This window comes from Mustela lutreola, chromosome 14 (genome assembly GCF_030435805.1).
Source record: "Mustela lutreola isolate mMusLut2 chromosome 14, mMusLut2.pri, whole genome shotgun sequence".
NCBI lineage: Eukaryota > Metazoa > Chordata > Mammalia > Carnivora > Mustelidae > Mustela > Mustela lutreola.
Window position 1 is genome coordinate 52,088,829 of NC_081303.1, and position 24,744 is coordinate 52,113,572.

The 24,744-nt window shown below is 36.1% G+C and overlaps 1 protein-coding gene and 1 long non-coding RNA gene across 3 annotated transcripts in view; one reads left to right on the plus strand and one right to left on the minus strand.

Annotated features, from left to right (window-relative positions):
* The window catches only part of LOC131814435 (complement factor H-related protein 4-like), a 55,192-nt gene extending 54,506 nt beyond the window's left edge, over positions 1–686 (minus strand). Inside the window, exon 1 of one of the 2 annotated variants that reach the window (XM_059145370.1) lies at positions 488–686. In XM_059145370.1, the coding sequence (XP_059001353.1) occupies positions 488–569 (82 nt within the window). In that variant the 5' untranslated portion in view covers positions 570–686. The remainder of the gene's footprint in view (positions 1–487) is intronic. The other variant, XM_059145369.1, reaches the window with a different exon arrangement.
* Positions 1–24,744, plus strand: part of LOC131814438 (uncharacterized) — a 225,072-nt gene that overhangs the window by 165,897 nt on the left and 34,431 nt on the right. The window lies entirely within an intron of this gene.

Below are 24,744 nucleotides of genomic sequence, written 5' to 3' on the forward strand. Positions count from 1 at the left end.
ATTATTATGATAATTAGTTTTCAAAATGTTTATTAAAACATTTTTTGAGGGGTACCTGGGTGCTTGAGATGGTTAAGTGTCTGCCTTTGGCTTAGGTCATGATCTCCTGGTCTTGGGAGCCCCAGCCTGTGTGTGTGGGGTAGGGGGGAGTTCCAGTTCAGCGGAGAGTCTGCTTCTCCCTTTCCCTCTGCCTCTTCCCCAGCTTGTCCTCTCTCTCACTGTTTCTCTCTCGCAAATGAATAAATACAATCTTAAAAAAAATTTTTTTGAGTTTTTACATTAAATAAAATTACGATAATCATATCATTTAAATAAGCTACTTACAATTTTTTAAACTTAGCAATGTCAAAAGCCACTCACACACACATGAAGCTAGAGAACAGTAATTAAATCACATTTTCTAGACCGAATTCCTATTACCACCGTGAAAAGCATATTAGCAAGTGTTTTATAATGTAGGAAAAAGTCTCCCTTTTCTTACTCTTACCTTCTGAAACATGAACAGCCCACAATATAAGCCAAATGATCTCCCCTGGAAATCTCATTCTGAGGGTCTTTGAGGGGAACATTTAATAGCTGACAGTGTTCACACGATGTCAAGTTCTCTTCCTCTACGAAATGTGATTAGCACAGGAAAGCACTTGCTCAAAAGGAAATTGAAACACAACTCGGGAATTAAAGGGAGTACCAGATGCTCCGCCCCTCAGAAATTTTGCAAGGTAGAAGAAAAAAATTAACCCCAAACCCCAGCAGTGTCAGAGTTTGAATCTGATTCTCCCTGCATTCCCACTGAATGTTAATGCTGTGGCCTGCTTTTCATTTGTTTCATTAACCCAGGCATGTTCTCTGCTGGAACACGTTCAAGTTCTTGGAATGTGCAAAGCAATAACTGCTGACATCCTCTGGATTTCATAAACCCTCAAAAGATAAAAGAATAGAAACTCTTGGTTGGGGGATGGGTGAGCCTGGTGGTGGGTAGAAAGGAGGGCACCTATTGCATGGAGCACGGGTGTGGTGCGTGAACAATGAATCTTGGACACTGAAAAAATAAAATAATATTGAAAAAAATCATTTACAAAACCGGAGGGAGTCAATGCTTTCAAAACAAGACCCAGACCAGTGTGAGCAAACTTTGCCTAGAATGTAGTGCTGGCCTGCTTTTCCCACAATCCAGGAAATTATTCCTTTTAGGGTTTCTTAAATATGTGTGTGAAGCAACAGGATCACTCTCCTTGGTCATAACTGCATTTAATAATTCAAAAATCAAGAAATTTGAACACTGAGTTTTTAAACCATTTATTGAAACAGAATATGCATAAGGAGCATATAAACAAGTGGGTTGATGAATATTGAGATGGTTGAGATAAAGACAGCTCTGTATGAATTATGTTTGATTCATTTTTCCAAATATATTCATAAAAAGTCCAACTGACAAAGGTAGCCTGCTTTTGAACTGGAAGTTTTTCAGAGGGTTCAAATCACAAAGTCATGCTGAGTTCACTGACATGTCTAAGAGAAAACAATTCTGGGTCATTAAGACCCCTTGCATGTTCATTGTTCTAGCTATAGGAGAACATTTCCTTGTAAAGGTCACAGGATATACATTTGCAATGAAAAAAGAAAAGAGAATGTTTGGAGGTTAAGAAGAAACGATATTTTTAAAATTTTAAAAAAGAACAAATTTTCAGTTTTTTTTTTCCTACTGGGTTAGCATATTTTGTGAGCTATTTAAGGATTCTTTGCCTAATCCTAAGGTACAATGACACTTTCCTCTAAAAGCATTTTTTTCACTCTCACATTTAAGACTTCATTTGACTTCTATGTATGGTATAATGAAGTGCGACAGATACATTTTTAAAATATGGCAATCCAATTCTTCTGGCACTGTTTACTGAAAATATCATCTCTTTCCTAGGACACTGCTTTATTCTGACTTTCATCATAAATCAGACAACTGGATATGTGAGAGTCCATTTCCTTATCTCTTCTCTAGGCTTAGTGAATTCACACAGCAATATTTACAAGTCTCACTTTAATTTTTAAAATAACAAATAAAAAATAAGAAAATAAAATTTCTGAGGAAGTGTCAGTTTCTGGGAACTGGAGATTTTCTAGTTATCTTTTAAGTTGATTTCTTATAAGGACAATACTGTATGATTTCACTTATATGAAGAATTTTAAAAATGTAACAGATGAACATAGGTGGAGAAAAGAGTGAGGAAAACCATAAAACAGACTTGTAACTGTAGAGAATAAACTGAGGGTGGCTAGAGAGGTGGTGGGCAGGTGGATGGTTTAAAGGGTGATGAGTATGAAGGAGGGCACCTGTGATTAGCACTGGGTTTATTATGTAAGTGTTCTTGTTTAATTTTGTTGTGATCTAAAGATGTACTCTCAATAATTCTATTCTTTCAAAATCTGACTATATTAATATCCAAAATGTAGAAAGAACTTCTCAAACTCAACAACTCAAAATGAATAATTCAATTAAAAAACGTGCAGAAGGCATGAATAGGTACTTCTCTGAGGAAGACATGTTGATGGTCAACAGACAAATGAAAAGATGGTCAACATCACTTATCATCAGGGAAATACACATCAAAACCACAATGAGATGTCACCTCACACCTGTCAAATGGCTAAAGTCAACAACACAAGAAGTAACTGATGTTGATAAGGATGCAGATAAAGGGGAACTCTCTTGCCATGTCAATGGGAATGCAAAGTAGTACAGCCACTCTGGAAAACAGTACAGAGGCTCCTCAAGATGTTAAAAATAGAGCTACCCTACCACCCAGCAATTGCACTACTGGCCCAAAGATATAGAGGAAGTGAAAAGACTGGGTGCCTTCACCCCAGTATTCATAGCAGCAATGTCCACAATGGCCAAACTCTCACAGGAGCTGAGATGTTCTTCAACAGATGAATGGATACGGAAGATATGGTTCAGATAAAAGGGAATATTACTCTGCCATCAGAAAGGGTGACTACCTACCATTCCCATCAGCATGGATTGAACTGGAGAGTATTATGCTAAGTGAAATAAGTCAATCAGAGAAAGACAATTGTCATAAGATTTCACTCATATATGGAGCATAAAGAATCATGCAGACTATAGGAGAAGGGAGGGAGAACTGAATGGGAAGAAATCAGAGAGGACAAACCTAGAGAGATTCTGGACTCTGGGAAACAAATTGTGGTTTGCCAAAGCGGCGGATGGGATAACTGGGTGATAGGCATTAAGGAAGGCGTGTCATCTAATGAGCACTGGGTTAATATGCAACTAATGAGTCGTTGAACACTATCAAAACTATTGATGTACTATATGGTGGCTAATCGAACAACAACAACAAAAAACGATCTGTGAGCAAAGTCTCTTGTTTGGCCCTGCAATGACACTGTTTCAACTTTCCAAGCTCTACTTATCTAATGATAATTGCTGGTTAATGATTAATTTTTATGTGTCAGGTGCTGTATTAAGTGTATTATCTGCTTTCATCCCCTTATAAACCTTGTAGGATAGATCTATCATTCTCTTTTTGCATATAAGTGAAAATGAATTTCAGAGGGAATTAAGTAGATTCCTCAGTAGACTAGAAGCCAAGCTGTCTGTTTTCATATTTGAAGATTTAACACTAGGGTAACCATTTTTCTGACTCCAAGTATGCCCTCTTAGCCATAGTTTCAGTTTCCCATGGTCACCCTCAGTCCGGAAGCAGTTGATCCTCCTTCTGACAGATCGTCAGAAGGTCAATAGTAGCCTAATGTTAGATCACAATGTCTGCATCATTCACCTCACTTCATCTCACCATATAGGCATTTTATCATCTCACATCATCACAAGGATAATGGTGAGTACAGTGCTGTAACATGTTTTGAGAGAGAGAGAGAGGGAGACCACATTCACATATTTTTTATCACAGTATAGTGCTGTAATTATTCTATTATGGTTTGTTATTGTTGTTAATCTCTTATTATGCCTAATTTTCAAACTAAACTTTATCATAGAGATATATGTATGGATTTTTAAGAAAAAAATCATACATATAGGGTCCAGTACTGTTGGGGAACTAACTGCAAACTGACATGGTCCTTTACTCAAGGGAATCTTGCCAAGGGCTACCTCCTGCAATCCCTGCAGTTCACTCCCTACTTGATTTGGCTCACATGATCTGTTGGGTCACGCTGACACAGACCTTGAGCACCTCTGTAAATATGCCTGAGAAAACTCTCTTGTTTTGAAGCAAGGCGGTCATGTGGGACTTATGGCCCTCCAATCTCAAGCTCCTTGATAAACATTCTTGTTATTGAATTATAAAATAAAGTCTCTTATGCTTGTGGGGGCTTCATTGGGTCATCTGCCCATGGAGACCTCCCGATCCCAGCTTTCTGTCTCTTGTTTTTCCTAATTTCCCACTGTTCTCTCTCAATCTTCCCTGCAACTTCTTGCAGTGACACGGACTTCTTCTCTGTGACAAAATACTATCTGTGATTTCAGGCATCCACTGGGAATCTTGGAATGTAACCCCTACAGATAAATGGGGCTACTCTTTTCCAAAACTTTATCAATTTTTACTCTGGACTGAGGAAACTCTTAGAATTAATCTTTTCCTTGTCTCTAATAAAGATTTATGGAACAATATTAAATATTAATATTAATATTAAATATTAAATATTTTGTGTAATGGTACTATGCTGTATTTGGTAGAATATAATTTCTTTTTCTAAGTTATCTCTTTCTAGAAATATCTATTAAATTATGTACTGCAAGAGGGAAGTGATCATTCTTGGGGAAAATAAAATAAGTCTTAACTATGGTGTGCAGTAAGTTGAAAAGTGGTTAATAACCCAGTTAATATAACCCGTTAAGTCAGCTTATATGTCATCATTTAAATGAAATTCAAACATAAAATGATACCTGAGAACGTCTGTTTGGTGAAGTATGGACATGTATTTAAAAATCAAAGGGAATAATACATATGTAAAAGTCACTGAGTACATGAGAGATTAGATGTAAGGTTCTATTTATGTCATAAAAATGTGGTTGCTATCAGTTGCACGTTAAAGTTTATACTCTATTAAGAAGTCCTGTTAATTAGAAATTAAACATCATGCTATAATATTTCTAATGTCACTAGCAAATCAACAAAAATCCAATTGATTATAAAACAGATTTCTTTTCTTCTGGTATTCTTGGAGAATAAAATTCCATTCACAAAGTATTTCTCAAAGTATTTCTCAAAAGTTAATTTATAGTAATCATCTCCAAAATTTAATTTGTAGAAATATCATAATTTATTTTTTAACTTTTTAAAGATTTTATTTATTTGAAAGAGAGAGATCACAACTAGGCAGAGAGGCAGGCAGAGAGAGAGAAGGGGGAAGCAGGCTCCCTGCTGAGCAGAGAGCCCGATGCGGGGCTCGATCCCAGGACCCTGAGATCATGACCTGAGTCGAAGGCAGAGGCTTAACCCACTGAGCCACCCAGGCACCCCAAAATACCATAATTTAAAAACCAACCCATAGCACAGTTTCAATAAACAAAAAGATGGGATATATTTTCTTTTTTTTTTTTTTTTTTTTTAAATTTTTTATTTTTTATAAACATATATTTTTTATATACATATATTTTTATCCCCAGGTCTGTGAATCACCAGGTTTACACACTTCACAGCACTCACCAAAGCACATACCCTCCCCAATGTTCATAATCCCATTAAAATTTTTTTAAGATTTTATTTATTTGTTTGACAGAGAGAGATCACAACTAGGCAGAGAGGCAGGCAGAGAGAGAGAAGGGGGAAGCAGGCTCCCCGCTGAGCAAAAAGTCCAATGCAGGCCTTGATCCCAGGACCCTGAGATCATGACCTGAGCTGAAGGCAGAGGCTTAACCCACTGAGCCACCCAGGCACCCCAAAATACCATAATTTAAAAACCAACCCATAGCACAGTTTCAATAAACAAAAAGATGGGATATATTTTCAATTCCTTCGGCTCCTCCTTAACGGTATTCTAGGTTTTATTTTTCTCTGTAAAGAAATAATCAGAAATAAATTGAAATGATCAGAAATAAATTTGAGTGCCAAGGTTATGAAGATCCCTTTAGATTGTATATAAAAATCAATTTTTTAATTGTTCATAGATTAAAATTGTCATTTCCTGAAGGGTGTAATTCTGGGGTCTTATATTTGAAAAATAATTGAACTGCTGAAAAAAATAGTCAAACCATCCTTGTCTCATTTGTTATCTTTGGTCCTGTTATCTTCAGTTGTGGTGTAAACTGAGGCTTACTGCAATGTTGTGTTTCATGTGCCATGAGGGTAAGAATGACTGTTCTGCTACTGACATCTTGACGTGGTTACAGCATTTAATTTTAAAAAGGCATTAATACTGGCTATACCCAGACAGCCTTATGATAAGACTTGCTGGCGGGGAGATGGGAGGGGCGTGGGTTAACTGGGTGATGGGCATTAAGGAGGGGACCTGCAATGATGAGCACTGGATGTAACAAGTAAGTAATGAAACACTAAGTTTTATTCCTGAAACCCATACTACAGCATATGTTAGCTAACATGAATTTAAATAAAAATTGAAAAAAAAAGATTATGTAAACAATAACTTTCTCTTGTTCCTAGAAACAATGGTCAAAGTTAGTTGAGGTCTATCCTTAATGAAAAAAATGGCTGCTGCTAGTTTGGATATAATCTCTCTACCAGCAGTACCCATCTGATGGCAAACACAGTACAAGATTCAGGGTTAGTGGAGCCAAATAGAAGAATTCTTTTATACTTTATGTTGTTTTAAGATTGAACTACATATTGACCTTAGTAACAAGAAATGAAATGGTATCTTGATTCTTTGTTCATAGAACTGGCTGCAAAGAAAACCTGAATCAGAGTACACAGCAGGGAAAGTAAAGAAAGAAAGAGAGTCAAAAGAAATATGTCTTTCTTCATTATCAATTTAACTGTGAAAATCGATTATGCATTACTGGCCCAAATAAATTTAGGATCAAAATTTCTCAAATGAGAATAAATCTGTGAAGTTACAGATGCTATGAATTTTTATGTTAAAACCATTTCAAATTGTTGTTCAAGAATGTCATCCTAATTCCTAACCCCCCAATAGCACATTAAAACATGCTGTTAAGGATTTTGCTAACCTTGCAAAATTGTTTAATATACAAATTTTAAATAATTATTCCAAATGAAAAGTATAATTTAATTTGGTTTTGATTACTTCAAAAATTTTGAAGTAATATTTTTTGATTATGAAATTAATTTCTTCACCACTCACGTACATGCCAGCTACTCATAATTTTGGTTTTTGTCTCTCATCTGAAACAGTTCTCTTGGAGCGCTCCCAGTGAGTTTCCTAATCATTTATTTAGTCCTTTTCAGTGTATTTTTTTTTTAGGGCTACTACAATAGATTACCACAAACTGGATGGTTTAGAACAGAAATTTGTTTTCTCACAGTTCTAGAGGTCAGAAGTCTGAGGTGAAGGTGTTGGCAGGGCCTCACCATTTCCAGAGATACTAGAGAGTAGCTTTCTATGCCCTGCCTAGCTTCTGATGGTTGTTGTCATCCTTGTAGTTCCTTGTTTTGCAGGGACATCACTCCAGTCTCTGCCTCCATTGTCATGTAGCCTTCCTCCCCATGTATGGTCTCCATGTTTCTGTATCTAAATCTCCCTCTTTCTTTTATAAGAACACCAGTCACTGATTATGGACCCTAATCTAGTGTGACCTAATCTTACCTCAATCATATCTGCAAAGATCCTATTTCCAAATAAAGTCACATTCAAATTTATGGAAAGTAGGGCTCGAACATACTATTTTGGGGGACATAATTCAACCAAAAATACTCAATCTTATTAAAATTCCCCATAACCTCTTTGATGCCTTTGACATTATTTTTTTTCTTTGAAATTCCCTCTTGTTGTCTTTCATGATACTCAATTTTTCTTGTCCTTAATCTTAAACTTTGTTCAGTTATGTCTTCTTGATTGTTTCATTTTCTAGTTAGTGTTTCCATGTGGCATTCCTATATGGTTGTCTTTAGTTCTTTGTTTTCCATAGTCTCAATCTCCATGCATTAATAAGGACATACTGGTAACGAAATGTACTTATGTTAGCTGGATGATGACATGAACAGAAAAATAATCATAGTTCTACTTGGGAACTTGTGGTAAAACAGAGGGACAGAGGTAAACATACCACTAAGTGTAACACTGAGTAGAAAAGGAACATAAATCATGTAATAGGAAGACTTCAAAATAGGGAAGATACTCTAACTGAATTTTGAAAAAAATGAGTGCTCAACAGGCTAATTTTCATGAACTTCTACTCCATTTTCTTTTCTTGGTGGAAAGATTTTAATTATGAAGTACATTTTTAAAATCGATATAAGAATATCCATATTGTCAGTTCTCTTTGTGCTAACATTTAATAGACTTTCTTTAGAATAATTTCCAACTTAAAGAAATGTTGCGAATATAGTGCACAGAATCCCTGGATAATTTTATTCAGCTTCCCCTGTGGTTAATGTTTTGCATTACTATGGTACATTTGTCATGACTAATGAAACAAGAGCGATACACTGTAATTAACTAAGCTCCATGTTTTACTCCAATTTTTTTAGTTTTTTATCTAACATCCATTTCTTTACCAAAATTCCACCAATAGTATCACATCATGTTACATTTAGTCATTATGTCTTCTTTGTTTCCTTACAATTTGTTCAGCTATTTTGAGGTGGCCCTCAGTTGGAGCTTTTCTGAAGTTCTTCTTCATTTTATTGAGGTTATGTGTTTTTGGAGGAGGATCACAGAATGAAAGTGTTGTTCTCATTACTTCTTATCAAAGTTGCATATTAGCAACATGACATCATTGATGATGTTATCCTGAATTACCTAGATGAAGTGGTGTTTGTTGGGAATTCAGAATTAAGCTCCACCACTTTATGGGGAATCTTTACATAAATGACTTACAATTCATCAGTATGGAAATTCATTTCTTTACTTCCCGTTTATATACTCGGTCATTTATGAACATTTGTATGGATTTCTAGATGTTTGGTTTATACTTCAAGTGATAACCTTATATGCCAATCTAAAAACAAGAAATCAGTTCAAGAAGCAAAGCTTTTACCTGGGACCAAAGAATTGCAATTTGGGTTACATCAATTTAGGTAGAAACTCAGTGTACTGATTAGAGAAGGTGGACTTAGGAATTTTATGGGAAAAAAGAAGAAGATTAGGCAAGTTGTTTTGAAAAGAGTTCATTGGTGCTGAGAAGCAGGGCTATATTTGTACTTTCTTGATTGGTCAGGCAAAGTGATCACTAGGCAAAAATTCAATTTTATCAATCTTCTCAAACAGGGTGTTTGATTTCCTGCTGACTTCTTGGAATGCTGGTATTTCAGACCAATTCAAAGATTCAGAAATTTTACATGCAAGGCATTTCCACTGAAATGGCTTCTCTGGCTGCATTTCAAAATGGCTCTACTTATGTCTTATGTACGTGACTGCTACATTATTTATTGTGTCAAATCCAACTTTGCCCATTTTGAGCTCTTTTAGGTAACTTCTGTGTACTTTTGATATGTCCCTGTAATTTTGATTTTTTTTTAGCACTTCCTTATTTTCTAACCCTGCAAGATGTCTCAGGATCATCTTGCACATTTCTTGCCCCAGACCTAGAATCAGCCATTTCTCTGGGAGTCCTGGGTCCTTTTATTGAGGGCAATATTAGAAACCAAGATTCAGAGGCTGACACGCTTGTTGTTACTGGGGTTCTTGCTTCTAGGCTCTCTCAGGATGCAGAGCTAAGAAATTAAACACTAGTCTGTGTATATACACATATTTCCATATCTCTCTGTATGTACATGTTCAGACCAATGGCTCTGACTCTAAGCCGATATTACATAGTTCATTCTAGTCTTCCTCCTTGCTTATCTGTAAGCTCCCTTTCTAACACTAAGAATATTGGCTCCTACCATTTCACACTGATTTCCTTTTGTTTAATTCCAGTATACATGTATAGTATTTTCAGATTCATCTATCCACACCCACATGAGAAATAATTTCACCAACTATAGTACTCCTTATGTACAGCTCCTTTGTCTTTAGTCTTACAGTCCCAATAATTTCTGAAGTTATTTAGTTCAGGACCCTTTTCCCCTCCCTCTTCTGTGACATTATATCATGCATTTGTAATACCATTTATTTGTTTTGTTACATTTTGCATTCCATCATGAGATCCTTCAACCTCTTAATTGTTTTCTAAAACTTTGAGTATATGAATTTTTACTTTTTGTGCTGTAAAGTTTCTTGAGTTTTGATAAATGTGTAATGTCATGTATCCACCACCCTAGTACCATACAAAATTTTACTGCCCCAGAAAAAAATCTCCTGTACTTCACCTAATTAAATTGTGAATTTTCAGCTCATTAACTTTTATTACATGACTCCCTTATTCTCCAGGAAAATTCTTACTGTCTTGGCTAATGCCCTGAATTACCACTCTTCTGGACTGTTATGATAGAGGCTGGAAGAAGAGGGGAATATAGCAGGGAAAAATTCACTTCATTAAGAAATCCTAGGTCTGCAAAATTACTTTTTTTAAGTTCTATTTCTTAATGCCTCAATGGGCCTTTTCAATGAAACAAATCTGTCTAGATCTTAACATATGTATAATAAACTTGCTATTATATCTGCATTTTATTCCCATGATTTGTTTATCTTAAATAATTTTGTTTCTCACAACATTAATATAATAGTGGCTAAAGTGTTATATCTGACATCACAAAAATTCTTTCAATGTTTCATCATTAAAGAGCAAATTTTCATCTATTGCTACTTAATCAGTTTCTTAAATAAGAGAAATGACTGTAAATTATGCCAAATACCTTTTCGTATTGTATGACAATATCAGGCGAGCTTTCTCTTTTGGTTTATTACTATCGTAAAGAGACTCCCCAGACTGAGACATCAATAACTGGTATTATATTAGTGTTAAACTAATAGGCATCTAGAACCTTACATATGTAAAACAAAACTCTTAATTCATCATCCACCACAAAAGCCCACTTTAGCCTGAGTCTTCCCATCTTAATGAATGTTAATCAGCTCCTCAAGCCCAGATTCAAAGGGCCATCTTCAATTTCTCATTTTCTTTCTATACCACAGCTGATGCATCATAAGACATATTTATCCTATCCCCAATTATATTCCCAATTCAGCCCTTTTCACCCTTTATGCTTCTTCATTTTCCTCCATAGTGCATATATGTTTACATACATAAATCTCCACTATATTTATTGATATATGGGAAACATTGGCCTGTTTGGGTGCTTTTTCTCTGTAATGCCTATTAATTAGTTTGCCCAGTTAAAAAAATAAGTTGTATGTCTCCTCTATTACTGATTTGTAGGAATTCTTAATAAGATTTTAACATGTTACTAATTTCTTTTACCTCTGTGCTTTTTAATATTACATGTTTTTGGAGTCCTTTGCTCAATAGAAATTTTAATTTTATTAAATACAATCAATATTTATTAAATACAATCTATGTTTGTAGGTGATTTCCACCTACAAATGTAGGTTAAGACATTTTGTTTGTACATGAAGTGATTCCTTAGACTGAAAGCACAGTGATTCTCTATTTTCTTGTAAAAGTTTCAAAATATTCATTTATGTTTATGTCTTTCTAAAACTATATTTCTATAGATAATGTGGAACCAAATACAATGTGATTTTTTTCCAATATAGATAACCAATTTTCCTAGCATAATTTATGTACTAGATATTCTTTTAACATTGATGGCCAATGTCACTTTCATTATGTCATATTTTCATACATAAATGGTCATATGCAGGACACCAAATTTTAGTCCATTGAGTAGTTTTTGTCTTCCTACTGGCAATACCATAGTTATTTAACTATAACAACTTTCTGAAAGATCTCGATATTAGATAAAAGACTTTCTCCAAAGGGGAACCCTCCTACACTATTGGTGGGAATGCAAGCTGGTGCAACCACTCTGGAAAACAGCATGGAGGTTCCTCAAAAAGTTGAAAATAGAGCTACCTTATGACCCAGCAATTGCACTACTGGGTATTTACCCTAAAGATACAAATGTAGTGATCTGAAGGGGCACATGCACCTGAATGTTTATAGCAGCAATGTCCATAAAAGCCAACTATGGAAAGAACCTAGATGTCCTACAACAAATGAATGGATAAAGAAGTGGTATATATATATATATATATATGATGCAGCCATCAAAAGAAATGAAATCTTGCCATTTGCGATGATGTGGATGGAACTAGAGAGTATTATGCTTAGTGAAATAAGTCAATCAGAGAAAGACAACTATCATATGATCTACCTGATATGAGGAAGTGGAGACGCAACATGGGGGCTTTGTGGGGTAGGAAAAGAATAAATGAAACAAGATGGGATGGGGGGGAGACAAACCATAAGAGACTCTTACTGTCACAAAATAAACTGAGGGTGACCTGGGGGAGAGGGGTAGGGAGAGGGTGGTGGGGTTATGGACATTGGGGATGGTATGTGATATGGTGAGTGCTGAGAAGTGTGTAAACCTGGTGATTCACAGACCTGTACCCCAGGGGTTAATAATACATTATATGTTTATAAAAAAAGTAATGAATTAGAAAAAAAAGAATTTTTCTATTTTATTCTAGAATATTCTAGAATCTTTGCTCCCTCAATAATTTCGAATCTACTTGAGTCAGTAAGGACATTTAGTGAAACCACACTTAATGTGTATCTAGATTTTCATTTTTTTTTTCATTTCCATAAATATGGTATAATTCCTTTTGGCTTTCTTTAAATTCTTCTAAAAAATTTAATAATTTTATTTACACAGGTCTTCAGCCACTTTTCTTACATTTATGCATTGCTAATTTATGTAATTTTAAAAATAACATTTTCTAAATATCTCTGCTACATTGCCACAGATTTTTAAAAAATATTTAGTTTTAACTTAAGTTTAATTAATTAACATAAAATGTACTTGTTTCAGGGTTACAGGTCTGGTGACTTGTCAGTCTTATAGAATACCCTGTAACTGTCCCTCAGAACAATGTACTGCTTAAAATATCACCTATGAGAAATTATACTAGTTACAAGCATGCTTACAGATAGCCTTAAGAAAAACATGTATTGGCAAGAGGCCTCTGGGGGAGAGGATGATATACGTCCTTGAAACCAAGCAGCTGGGGATGCCCGGCTTGCTCAGAGCAGAATGCTGCCTGCTTCATTTTTCCGTTATCACCCCGTCCCTGGAGAGCATCAGCAGTCAGTCAGGCAATCCTTTCATTTAAGCTTGCTCACTATAGGTCATGTACTACATAACCAGACATATTTGGTCTTTCTTTGTATGTATTTACAAGACTCATGGTCAATGTGTAATCTACTTTGGCTTTGTTGATTGTTATTCACTTTCTAATAAATAGGAGACTGAGAAGTTGTTTGGGGAGATAGTCTTTTTTACTGTTGCCCCTGCTCCCATTCTCTTGCAGCTGACTTTGTGCCTCATTCTTCTCCCATGCACCATCAGGAGGTGGCAATACCTAGTGATCATTACTACACATACCCTACCCAATGTCCATCACCCAGTTACTATAAACCTCCACCCTAACCTCTCCAGCAACTCTCAGTTTGTTTTACATGTTTAAGAGTCTCTTAGGTTTTTTTTTCATCTTGTTTCATTTTTTCCCACTCTTCCACTATGATCTCTGCCTTGTTCCATAAATTCCACATAGCATCAAGATCCTGTGATAAATCTTTCTCTGACTGACTTGTTTCACATAGCATAGTCTGCATCATTGCAAATTGCAAGTCTTCATTTTTGATGGCTGTATAATATTCCATTGTACATACATACCACTTCTTTATTCATTCATCTGTTGATGGACGTCTAAAGTCTTTCCATAGTTTGGCTACTGTGGACATTGCTGATATAAACATTGGGGTGCATGTGCCCCTTCAGACCACTATGTTTGTATCCTTTGGATAAATACCTAGTAGTGCAATTGTTGGGCCATACAGTAGTTTTATTTTTAACTTTTTGAGGAAATTTCATATTGTTGTCCAGAGTTGCTGCACCAGCTGGCATTCCCACCAACTATTTAGGAGGGTTCCTTTTTCTCCACATCCTTAACAACGTCAGTTGTTTCCTGATTTGTTTCCCATTCTGACTGGTGTGAGGTGGTATCTCATTGTGATTTTGAATTGTATTTCCCTGATGCTGACTGATGGTGAGCACTTTTTCATGTGTCTGTTGGCCATTTGGATATCTCCCTTGGAGAAATGTCTGTTCATGTCTTCTTCCCATTTCTTGACTGGATTATTTGTTCCTTGGGTGTTGTGTTTGTAAAGTTCTTTATAGGTTGTGGATACTAGCCCTTTATCTGATATGTCACTTGAAGATACAGTCTCCCATTCTGTCAGTTGTCTTTTGGTTTTGTTGACTGTTTCCTTTGCTGTGCAAAGGCTTTTTATCTTGATGCAGTTCCAACAGTTCATTTTTTGCCTTTGTTTCCCTTACCTGTAGAGATATGTCTAAGAAGTTGCTGTGGCCAAGGTTGAAGAGGTTGAAGAGGTTGCTGCCCGTGTTCTTGAGAATTTTGATGGATTCCTGTCTCACATTAAGTCTTTCATCCATTTTTGTCTATTTTTGTGTGTGGTGTAAGGAAATGGTCCAGTTTCATTCTTCTGCATGTGGCTACCCAATTTTCCCAACACCATTTGCTGGAGAAACTATCCTTTTCTTCCATTGGATATTCTTTCCTGCTTTGTGGAAGATTAGCTGACCATAGGGTTGAGGGTCCTTATCTATATGGATCTTCAAACACTTCTCTTATATTCATGCATTGTTAATTTATGTAATTAAAAAATTACATTTTATAAATCTCTTTGCTGCATTGGCGCAGGTTGTTAGAACAACACCGATAAAAGCTGAGTAGACATATTCTTTGTTTTTTTCTCTGATGGTAGAGACTGATATGAGTAGGTATTCATTAAGAATGTTTGCTCCTCTTTTTTAAAAATTTTTTTAAATTTATTTTTTATTTTCAGCATAACAGTATTCATTATTTTTGTACCACACCTAGTGCTCCGTGCAATCCATGCCATCTATAATACCCACCACATGGTACCCCAACCCCCCAACCCCCCTGCCACTTCAAACCCTCAGATTGTTTTTTAGAGTCCATAGTCTCTCATGGTTCACCTACCCTTCCAATTTCCCCCAACTCCCTTCTCCTGTCTAACTTCCCTTGTCCTCCATGCTATTTGTTATGCTCCACAAATAAGTGAAACCATATGATAATTGACTCTCTCTGCTTGACTTATTTCACTCAGCATAATCTCTTCCAGTCCCGTCCATGTTGCTACAAATGTTGGGTATTCGTCCTTTCTGATGGAGGCATAATACTCCATAGTGTATATGGATCACATCTTCCTTATCTATTCATCCGTTGAAGGGCATCTTGGTTCTTTCCACAGTTTGGCGACCATGGCCATTGCTGCTCTAAACATTGGGGTACAGATGGCCCTTCTTTTCACTACATCTGTATCTTTGGGGTAAATACCCAGTAGTGCAATGGCAGAATCATAGGAAACTTCTATTTTTAATTTCTTGAGGAATCTCCACACTGTTCTCCAAAGAGGCTGCACCAACTTGCATTCCCACCAACAGTGTAAGAGGGTTCCCCTTTCTCCACATCCCCTCCAACACATGTTTTTTCCTGTCTTACTAATTTTGGCCATTTGGTATATGGTGATATCTCAATGTGGTTTTAATTTGAATCTCCTTGCTGGCTAGTGATGATGAACATTTTTTCATGTGTCTGATAGCCATTTGTATGTTTGCTCCTCTTTTACATTGAAGAAGGTTTCATATATTTCTTGTTTTTTTTTATGATTTTTCTACCATTAATGAGTGTTAAATTTTATCACTTTTTTCTTCACTTATTCAGTTAATTACACAGTTTCCTCCTCTTAATTCGCTATATATTTATAAATTCTAAAAAATACTATAATATGAACATAACCTTAAATTACTGGAATATATTCAAATTATGCATTCTGTGTTAATTTTGATTTATATTGCTGAGCTGGAGTTTTTTTCCATTTGTTTTCACAATTGACATCAGTCTATAATATCTCCTTCTTATAATACCCAGACCTAAAGTAGATAATAAGTTATAGTATCTTTTTAAAGTGACTCTAGGAGTTGTCCTGTTTTTTGTATGTTCTGGGAAACTTTATATAAAATTTGAAATATCTATTCCTTGATAGCAGGGTATAATTTGGACTAAAATCATCTGGACCTTGGGGTGTCTGGGTGGCTAAGTCAGTTAAGCCTCTATCTTTAGCTCAGATCATGATCCCAGTGTCCTGGGTATATGTCTCACTTTGGACTCCTTGCTCAGTGGGGAGCCTGTTTACCTCTCTGCCTGCCACTCCCATAGCTTGTGCTCTCCCTCTGACAAATAAATAAATAAATAAATAAAATCTTTAAGACATTAAAAAAAATCTTCTAGATCTAGAATATATTTTCCATATTGGTTGAGTTTTAATTGCAGATTCAATTATCTTGCTAGTTATTGGGCTATTGTGGCTTCCTTTTGATTCATGATTCAGTTTTATCAATTTTGTTTATTTTTGCAAATATCCTGCCAGAAATGTTTATATATTACTGTCATCATGAGTTGTAGCTATAACTATAGTGATGTTCCTTTTTGTTTTGTTCTCAACATTGCATGTGTGTTCTTTTTTTATTTGATCAATATTGCCAAAATGTTAATTTATACTCATCTTTGCCAAAAAAACAACTCTGTCTTTTAAGGAAAATGTTTATTTCAGTATAATTTGTAGTCAGTAAAATTAATGCTATTTTAGTGTATGGTTCAATGAATTTTGGGAAACGGTGTCATATAACTACCACTACATTCAAGATAGAATATTTCCATCACCAAACGTGTTCCTTAGTGTCCTTTTAGGTTCCATATCCTTTCATTTCCATTATTTCTCAAATATTAATTTTATTACGGTCCGTATAGCTTTCTTTTTACCAAAATTTTCTATAAATAAAATTATAACATATATAGTCATATGTTTCGAGTTTTTTTCATTTAGAAAAGTGACAAACATTTAGGTTATTTTCTGCTTCTGGAGATTATTCATAAAGCTCTTATAATCACTTGCATACAGGTCTTCATATGGACATAAAAATCTCTTTTTCTTGGGTAAATACCTCAGGGTGGAATTGTTGGTTCCATCATAAGAGTTTAATTATGTTTATAAGAATCTGCTAAATTGTTTTCCAAAATGGCTGTAGAGTTATGAAAGTACTAGTTGCTCTACCTCCATATCAGTTTTTTTTTAATTTTTAATTTTTTATAAACATATATTTTTATCCCCAGGGGTACAGGTCTGTGAATCACCAGGTTTACACACTTCACAGCACTCACCAAAGCACATACCCTCCCCAATGTCCATATTCCCACCCCTTCTCCCATCCCATCCATATCAGTTTTGATATTATCAGTCACATATAAGTTCAAGTTTTAAACAGGTTTGTCAATTTAAATTAAACCTTACTGAAAAAATAACATTTGAGCAAGGCTTGAAGGAGGGATAAAAATTCATGCATATGTCTGTGCAAAAAAAAAAAAAAAAACAACCAGGATGTAGTCTGAAGCTGAAATGTGGAGGAAAACAGCAGTAAGATTATTTATTTATTTATTTATTCACTTTTGGAAGAAGGAGAGAGAGTGCATGAGGAAGGGGAGGTGCAGAGGGAGAAGCAGACTCCCTGCTGAGTAGGGAGCCTGATGGGGGACTCAAACCCAGGACTCTAGATCATGACCTGAGCCCAAGGCAGATGCTTAACCATTGATCCACCCAGCTAGTTGAGATATGGTTGGATTCTTGATACAATTTTAAGGTAAGCATAACTCAAATTCCTAGTCAAAGAGATATAGTGAGTTATTGGAAAATAGGAGTAAAAAATGCTCTATGGGCTTTTGGTCTAAGCAACTGAAAAGTTGGATTTATCCTAAAAAAAAAAAAACCCTTGTATTTAGAAACTTTAGAATCACTGACTACCTTGACCAAAATAATTTAAAATCTTCGAATGGGATTAAAACAGTGCAGCAATAACATTGAATACAGTCCATGATTTTTGCTATAAATAGGACATAAATACCTATGTAAAACTTGAGGTAGGGAGACATGAAGATAACATTTACTTTTGTTCCTTCTTTTCATAAGATTGAGAGATAAAATACAAGCTAGTAGGGAGGACCCAGTATATCATAGAACATAGTCAAATAAAAGTGATGCTCTTAATGGAAAGACCAGATGGAATTGACTCCACAAAGAGAAGGACTGGCTCTAGGTAGGTGCAGAGGCAGTTTATAGTCAAAGGTGAGAAGGAAGAGAGCAGGAAATAAGGGTGCTAATGGCTGCATAAGATAGATGCAATGGTGGAAATGTGGATATTTTTGTTTGTTGCTTCAGTTTTTTTCAAAGAAATAGAAGTATGGGCCCTAGCTCTGATTAAAGATAAGGCAGAAGGAATTGGACATTTGAAAGAGAAAGTGGAACATTTGAGCAAGGCTTGAAGGAGGGATAAAAATTCATGCATATGTCTGTGCAAAAAAAAATAGTTGTCTAAAAATATGGAAATACACATGTACTCTGGAAAGGTATGATTTTTAGGGCAGCATTAAGGACACAGTTAAAGTTGTGGCTGTGAATTCAAAGTCAGACCAGTCACCACCATTGACTGTGTGTGTGTGTGTATGTTTCAGCTTCATGGGGGTGAAATCCCAGTTGATTATCTTCCTTAAGGATAAGTGGACCAGCACTATTTATAGAAAGGCAGCTTCTTGTAACATAAGTGGGGTCTACAATCATGGATAGTTCTCTCTTTAAGCAGTTAATTCTGTTCCAGTGGCCAATTTACTCATTCATTCCCATGTGACTAAATAATAAAATGCAAAAATAAAATAAATAAAATAATAAAACCACACTGCCTCAGTCATTGTATCCTGGTAGGGTGAGTCCCCCCAGTGAAGTCCTGGGAATGTACTCTTTCATAGGCCTTACAGATTTAGCTTGTCAAGGTTCTTTTTTTTTTTTTTTTTACTTTTTAAAAAATTTTTAATTTTTAATTTTTTATAAACATATAATATATTTTTATCCCCCGGGGTACAAGTCTGTGAATCGCCAGGATTACACACTTCAAGGTTCATTTTCAACGAGAAACTAGTCTGGCTGGTCCTAAAGGTTCATCTGCTTCCCCACTGAGATCACAAAGCAGAGAGCTGACTCAGCTGGAGCAAGACATTCTGTGGACTATCAAAGCTTTTGACTTCTTGATATTTTCATGCTGTTCTAGGGTTTTTGAGGTGCGGACTATGGTCCTTCAGGTACACATTGTTAGGGTTTCTCCTGGGTTCTGAGATTCCTTGACACATTTATTTAGAGAAAGATGTTCTTTAGTCCCTCTTAGGCTAACCTACAAATATGGAGCATGCAGTGGGAGTCGGGCTTGTTCTTCTTCGAGGAATCTCAACGGAGCAGTCCTCTCTCTTTTGGAGTCTATACTCGACTTATGTTGTGAGGCAATGAAAATTCAGGAGAATTCTTGTGATCCCTACTTCTCTGCTTGCAAATCTACTCCCAGCTCCCAATAAATCCCATGCTATATACATACTGTAAGGCACTAATGGTATTTGTCTGTGACTTCCTTGTTTGATGTTAAGACATGGGACATGCTCTACTTCTCCTGGTGCTGTGTGTTTTTGGAAGCAGGAGTTTAATTGGAGTAAATTGAAGTTTTCCAACCTTGAGACAATGACAGGTCACTGGAAGACCAGTTATCAGGTAGCCAGTAATCAAGACTGGGCAGGGCGTCCACCAATCCTGGACTTTCAGAGAAATTGCTGAGAATTCTATTCAGGCTTAAGAGAAGGCAGGACAGACATGGAGCTGGATAACTCAGCACCTAGCAAGACTTTGGAACTGCCTGATGCAGGCCCCAGGGAGAATGGAAAAGAGTAGAAGAGTTTGTTAGCCTCTAAATTCCCCAAAGCAAACAAGTCATTTGAAAAAGAACTGGATTTGTACAAAAAGAAAAACCCTAGCTTTTAGATGGCTGATAGCAGAGATGAGTCCAGGTCCTTTGGGATCTGGAGAAAAACTGTAGAAAGGTAAATGCTCTATGGCTGAAGGCCAAGAAAATGATGAAATAAGAGACAAGTGGATCCATAGCAGCCTAGCAGTAGGTTGGTGCCAAAGCCTGGACTGCCCCTCAAAGAATTAAAGAAGGAATAAGTGGGATAAGAACCAGTTATAGGACTGGATCCCCTATTTTTCTCCCAGGGAAGATTCCAAACATTCTTGAATTTATAGATGCCAGATTTCCTGTTTTGTCAGCCTGTATAGTTGATTAAGTAAATAAGAAAAACACATTTTATTTTTACCTTCACTTCTTACTCTGAATTTTTTTTATATCTGTAGATCCTATCTTCTGATCTATATTATTTTTCTTTTGCCTAAGGGAAATCTTTCAACATGTCTTATAAGGCATGTCTATCAGTGATGAAATCCCTCAATTGTTTCATTGAGAAAATTATTTCCTTTTCACTCTTGAAAGTCAATTTTGCTGGATATAGACCTCTAGATCAGTAGAATGCTCCTTAAGTACTTGAGTACTTTATTTGACTCTATTATATTCTTGCTTTTGCAGTTTCGGATGAAAATTTGGCCATAGTTCTTACCCTTGTTCCTCTGATAGATAAGGTGATTTTCTCTATATAGTCTTTAACATTTTGTGTGTGTTGAGTCTTTGGTTTTCTGATGTTTGAATGCGATAAGCTTAGGAGTACTTTCTGGAAGTTGTTCTGCTTGGTGTTATCTAAAGTTCCTGAATTTGGTGCCCAATATTAATTTTTGAAAATTCTTGGCCATTTTTATTTCAAGTATTTCTTCCGTTTCTTTCTATGTTTCTTCTCCTTCTCACATACTTGACACCTTTCAAAATTTTGCTGTAGTTCCCAGAGGTTCTGTTCTACTTAACTGTTATTATGATTTTCTCTTTGAATATTAGTTTGGAAAGTTTCTGTTGACCTATTTCCCACTCACTGGTTCTTTCCTTGGCCATGTTCAGTCTAGTGAGAAGAACACCAAAGGCATTTTTTTTCATTTCAGTTACTATGTTTCTGATTTCTTTTTTTTTGTTGTTGTTGTTTTTTAAAGATTTTGTTTATTTGACACAGAGAAAGAGATCACAAGTAGGCAGAGAGGCAGGCAGAGAGAGAGTAAGAGAAGCAGGCTCCCTGCTAAGCAGAAAGCCTGATGTGGGGCTCGATCCCAGGACCCTTAGCCCACTGAGCCACCCAGGTGCCCTATGTTTCTGATTCCTAACGTTCCTTTAGATTCTTTCTCAGAATCTTTTATCCTTTCATTCCCATCTGCTTTTGCATGTTGCGTATATTTTTCCCATTGAAGCTCTTAACATTTAACATTAAAAAAAAATGCTTGGCAGCCTCCCAGTCTCTGACCAAGAGGAGCTGAGAGCTCAGGTCCCCACTCCTCACTGCACCCTCTGAGAAAAGCAGTCAATCCCTTCTGTCTCCCTGTGTCCAGCTGCGCTCTGAGCTCACCCAGCCTGAATGTGAGTTTCCCCAGATCTGCTGCAGATCATGGTTGATGGCAACCCCAATTTATGGCATCCCGGAGCTGAGACCCCACTCCGCAGCTCATTCTTTGTGACAGGTTTTCTTGCTCTGATACATGGAGATCTGCAGGACTCAGGCACCTGTGGTCTTTCTGTATTCCTGAGGGTCCTGAGACCACACTGTCCCAGTGAGGGTTCCATCCCTCTGCTAAGCCACTGGAACATCCTCCCTCATGGAAGCAGATTTCTAAAAGCTCTGATTTTTTGCAAACCTGCTCTCTCTTGCTGGCAGCTGGCTGATGGAGTCTCCCTCTCCCCACTATCTTCCTGTATATCATCTCGGATTAATTTCTCCACTGGTTGTACCTTCCAGGAAGTGCTCGTTTTTATGTTCCTAGAGTTTCTGCTATTCTTTTCTTCCATCTCATATTAAGTTCGCAGGTGTTCAGAATGGTTTTATAACAATCTAGCTGCATTTCTGGGACCAGACAAAATTTAGGTCTCCTACTCCTCTGCCATCTTGGATCTCTTACTTTATGGCCTTTAATGTCGTATATATAAACAATATTTACTAAAATATGTTTTGTCTTGTCCCTGAGGAATAGCTAGAAAATTGACTGAGGCGTCTATAGTTCACATGTGTAAATTGATTTTAAACATAGTTATTCATTTATATTCATAATATTTAGGGAAATTAATTTTCTTACTTTACAACTTTAAATAATTATTTCCTATTATAATCTGGATTAAAAATATTTTTCCCTATAATTAATAATCTCAATTACTTAATTATATGTATTAATGTGTTAGGAAATAGTATAGGTAAAAGCATGAACTGCTACATTAGTTCAATTTTATTTCTTCCTAGATCTCAATTAGAATTCATTAGAAAGAAATAGACTGGACAATGTTTGTGGATTTTCCTGACCTGAATATTTGGTCTGAGTGTTAAAGGAAAGAGGCTGAAAAGATACAATTTGCATGAGAAAGAGAATATAATTATATTTCAAACCTCTTTAAAAAATATATTTGCATGATGATTTTAATTGATCATTAATATTCTATGAGTATACAAAATTTACAGTAATTTCTCAATTAAATTTTAATTTTCAATAGGCATTATTTTGCCTTATTCTCCCCTTATTATATTATGAAAATCATCACCTTTTAACCTATAGTGAATTTCAGCTTCAAACTTCCTTTCTCTTTTTTTTTTTTTTTTTAAAGATTTTATTTATTTATTTGACAGAGAGAAATCACAAGTAGATGGAGAGGCGGGCAGAGAGAGAGAGGGAAGCAGGCTCTCTGCTGAGCAGAGAGCCCGATGCGGGACTCGATCCCAGGACCCTGAGATCATGACCTGAGCCGAAGGCAGCGGCTTAACCCACTGAGCCACCCAGGCGCCCCCTTTCTCTTTTTTTATAGTGTGGTGTGAACAGGTGAACTAGGTCCACAGTTCAGATCCAATCTGAGATTCAATTTTTAATGTTACAAATTAAAGAAACAGTTATGTGGTTGATTCAATATTCTGAAAGGAATAGAAGTGGAAGCATTTGGCTTTTGAGGGCAGCAGTGGTCCTGAGTCAAATATCTAGCCCTGTTCTGACACATTAGACAGCATACTGGAAAGTGTCCTAGTGAAGACCAAGAACAAATATCTACACTAAAAGAAAAGCACATTCCTAGATATAGATGGATTCAAATTCATCACTCCATGTTTCTCCTACTTATAAAACTTACATTCTTGTTCTAAAGCAATGGGGTAATAGCTGGATATTTTAATACAGGAGTCCTCTTCTATTTCCTCACCTAAAGAGAAAACAGTATCAGTTAAAGTGCTGAGTGTTCTGTTTTGTATTGTTTTAGTCCCAGTTGACCACATGGTATGATACCAAGGTGCTTTCTGTTTGCAAGAGCTAATCATTAAATAAAATGAATTTTATAAATTTACCTTTGAGAACCTGATTTCAAAGACCTCATCACAGGGTCTTTTTTTATTCTGTTAGAACACATTTTAATCTAGAGAATTTTTATTCTAATGTTTAGAGCACTAGATACAGGGCAGTTCTTTTACTTACAGATAGTTAATGGAAGTCCTCTCAGCCAGGGGAGAGGAGAGGAAAGGAAGAGCAAGGTAGAAGATGCGTATAAGGAGATAATTGGAAATCTCAGAGATATTTCTGCTCCACTTTTCTCCTAAAACTTTGGAAGAAAACAACTTTCAATGGGTGCTTTACAGTATAGTAAAGATCTCATTGTGGCATTTTAGAAAGAAAAGGAACCCCAAATAGCACCACCTTGTTTCTCATGTGTGTGATGGAGAATATCCAAGTTTTCAAGAGGGAGATTGTTCTGAACAGCTGTTTTTACACCCAATGAGCCCTGGGAGTAGGATCAGGTAAGTATAAAATGGGAATTTCTCTCAATACGATGGCCTTAGAAGGCGCACAACTGGAAATTTCTGTAAAGAGGCCAGTTTGGCTGCAGGAGAGTGCTTACAGATATGGAAGTAACAGACTAGGGATGAAAGGAGGATGACAAATGTATATATATATTATATATATAATATATATTATACACACACACACACACACACACTTAATAAGTGTATAAAAAAGGGCACATGATCTGCCTAAGCTGAAGGCAAATGCTTAATGACTGAGCCACCCAGGCGCCCCCAAAATTATTTTTAATGGCCTGAATGCATGTGCCAAAATGGTAGGAGTGGTTTATTTTAATCTGTGGAGTAATGTGGGATTATTTTCTTATGTATTAATACTTGTGTAAGTTCCAATGCAGTTAGCATATATTGTTACTCAACAGAAGGAAAAAAAAAAAACAGAGTATAAACACTAAATTTTATTTTGTCATTTACAGTTGTTCATAATATGAAATTGAATAACTTCTTGCTCAGAATTCAGCTTTAACTCTGTATAAATGCACGGAATGGCCAGCAATCCCTGTACCCACCGATGGAAGATTATTCCCGACTTTGCTGTGAAAGACAGGAGGCGGGGGT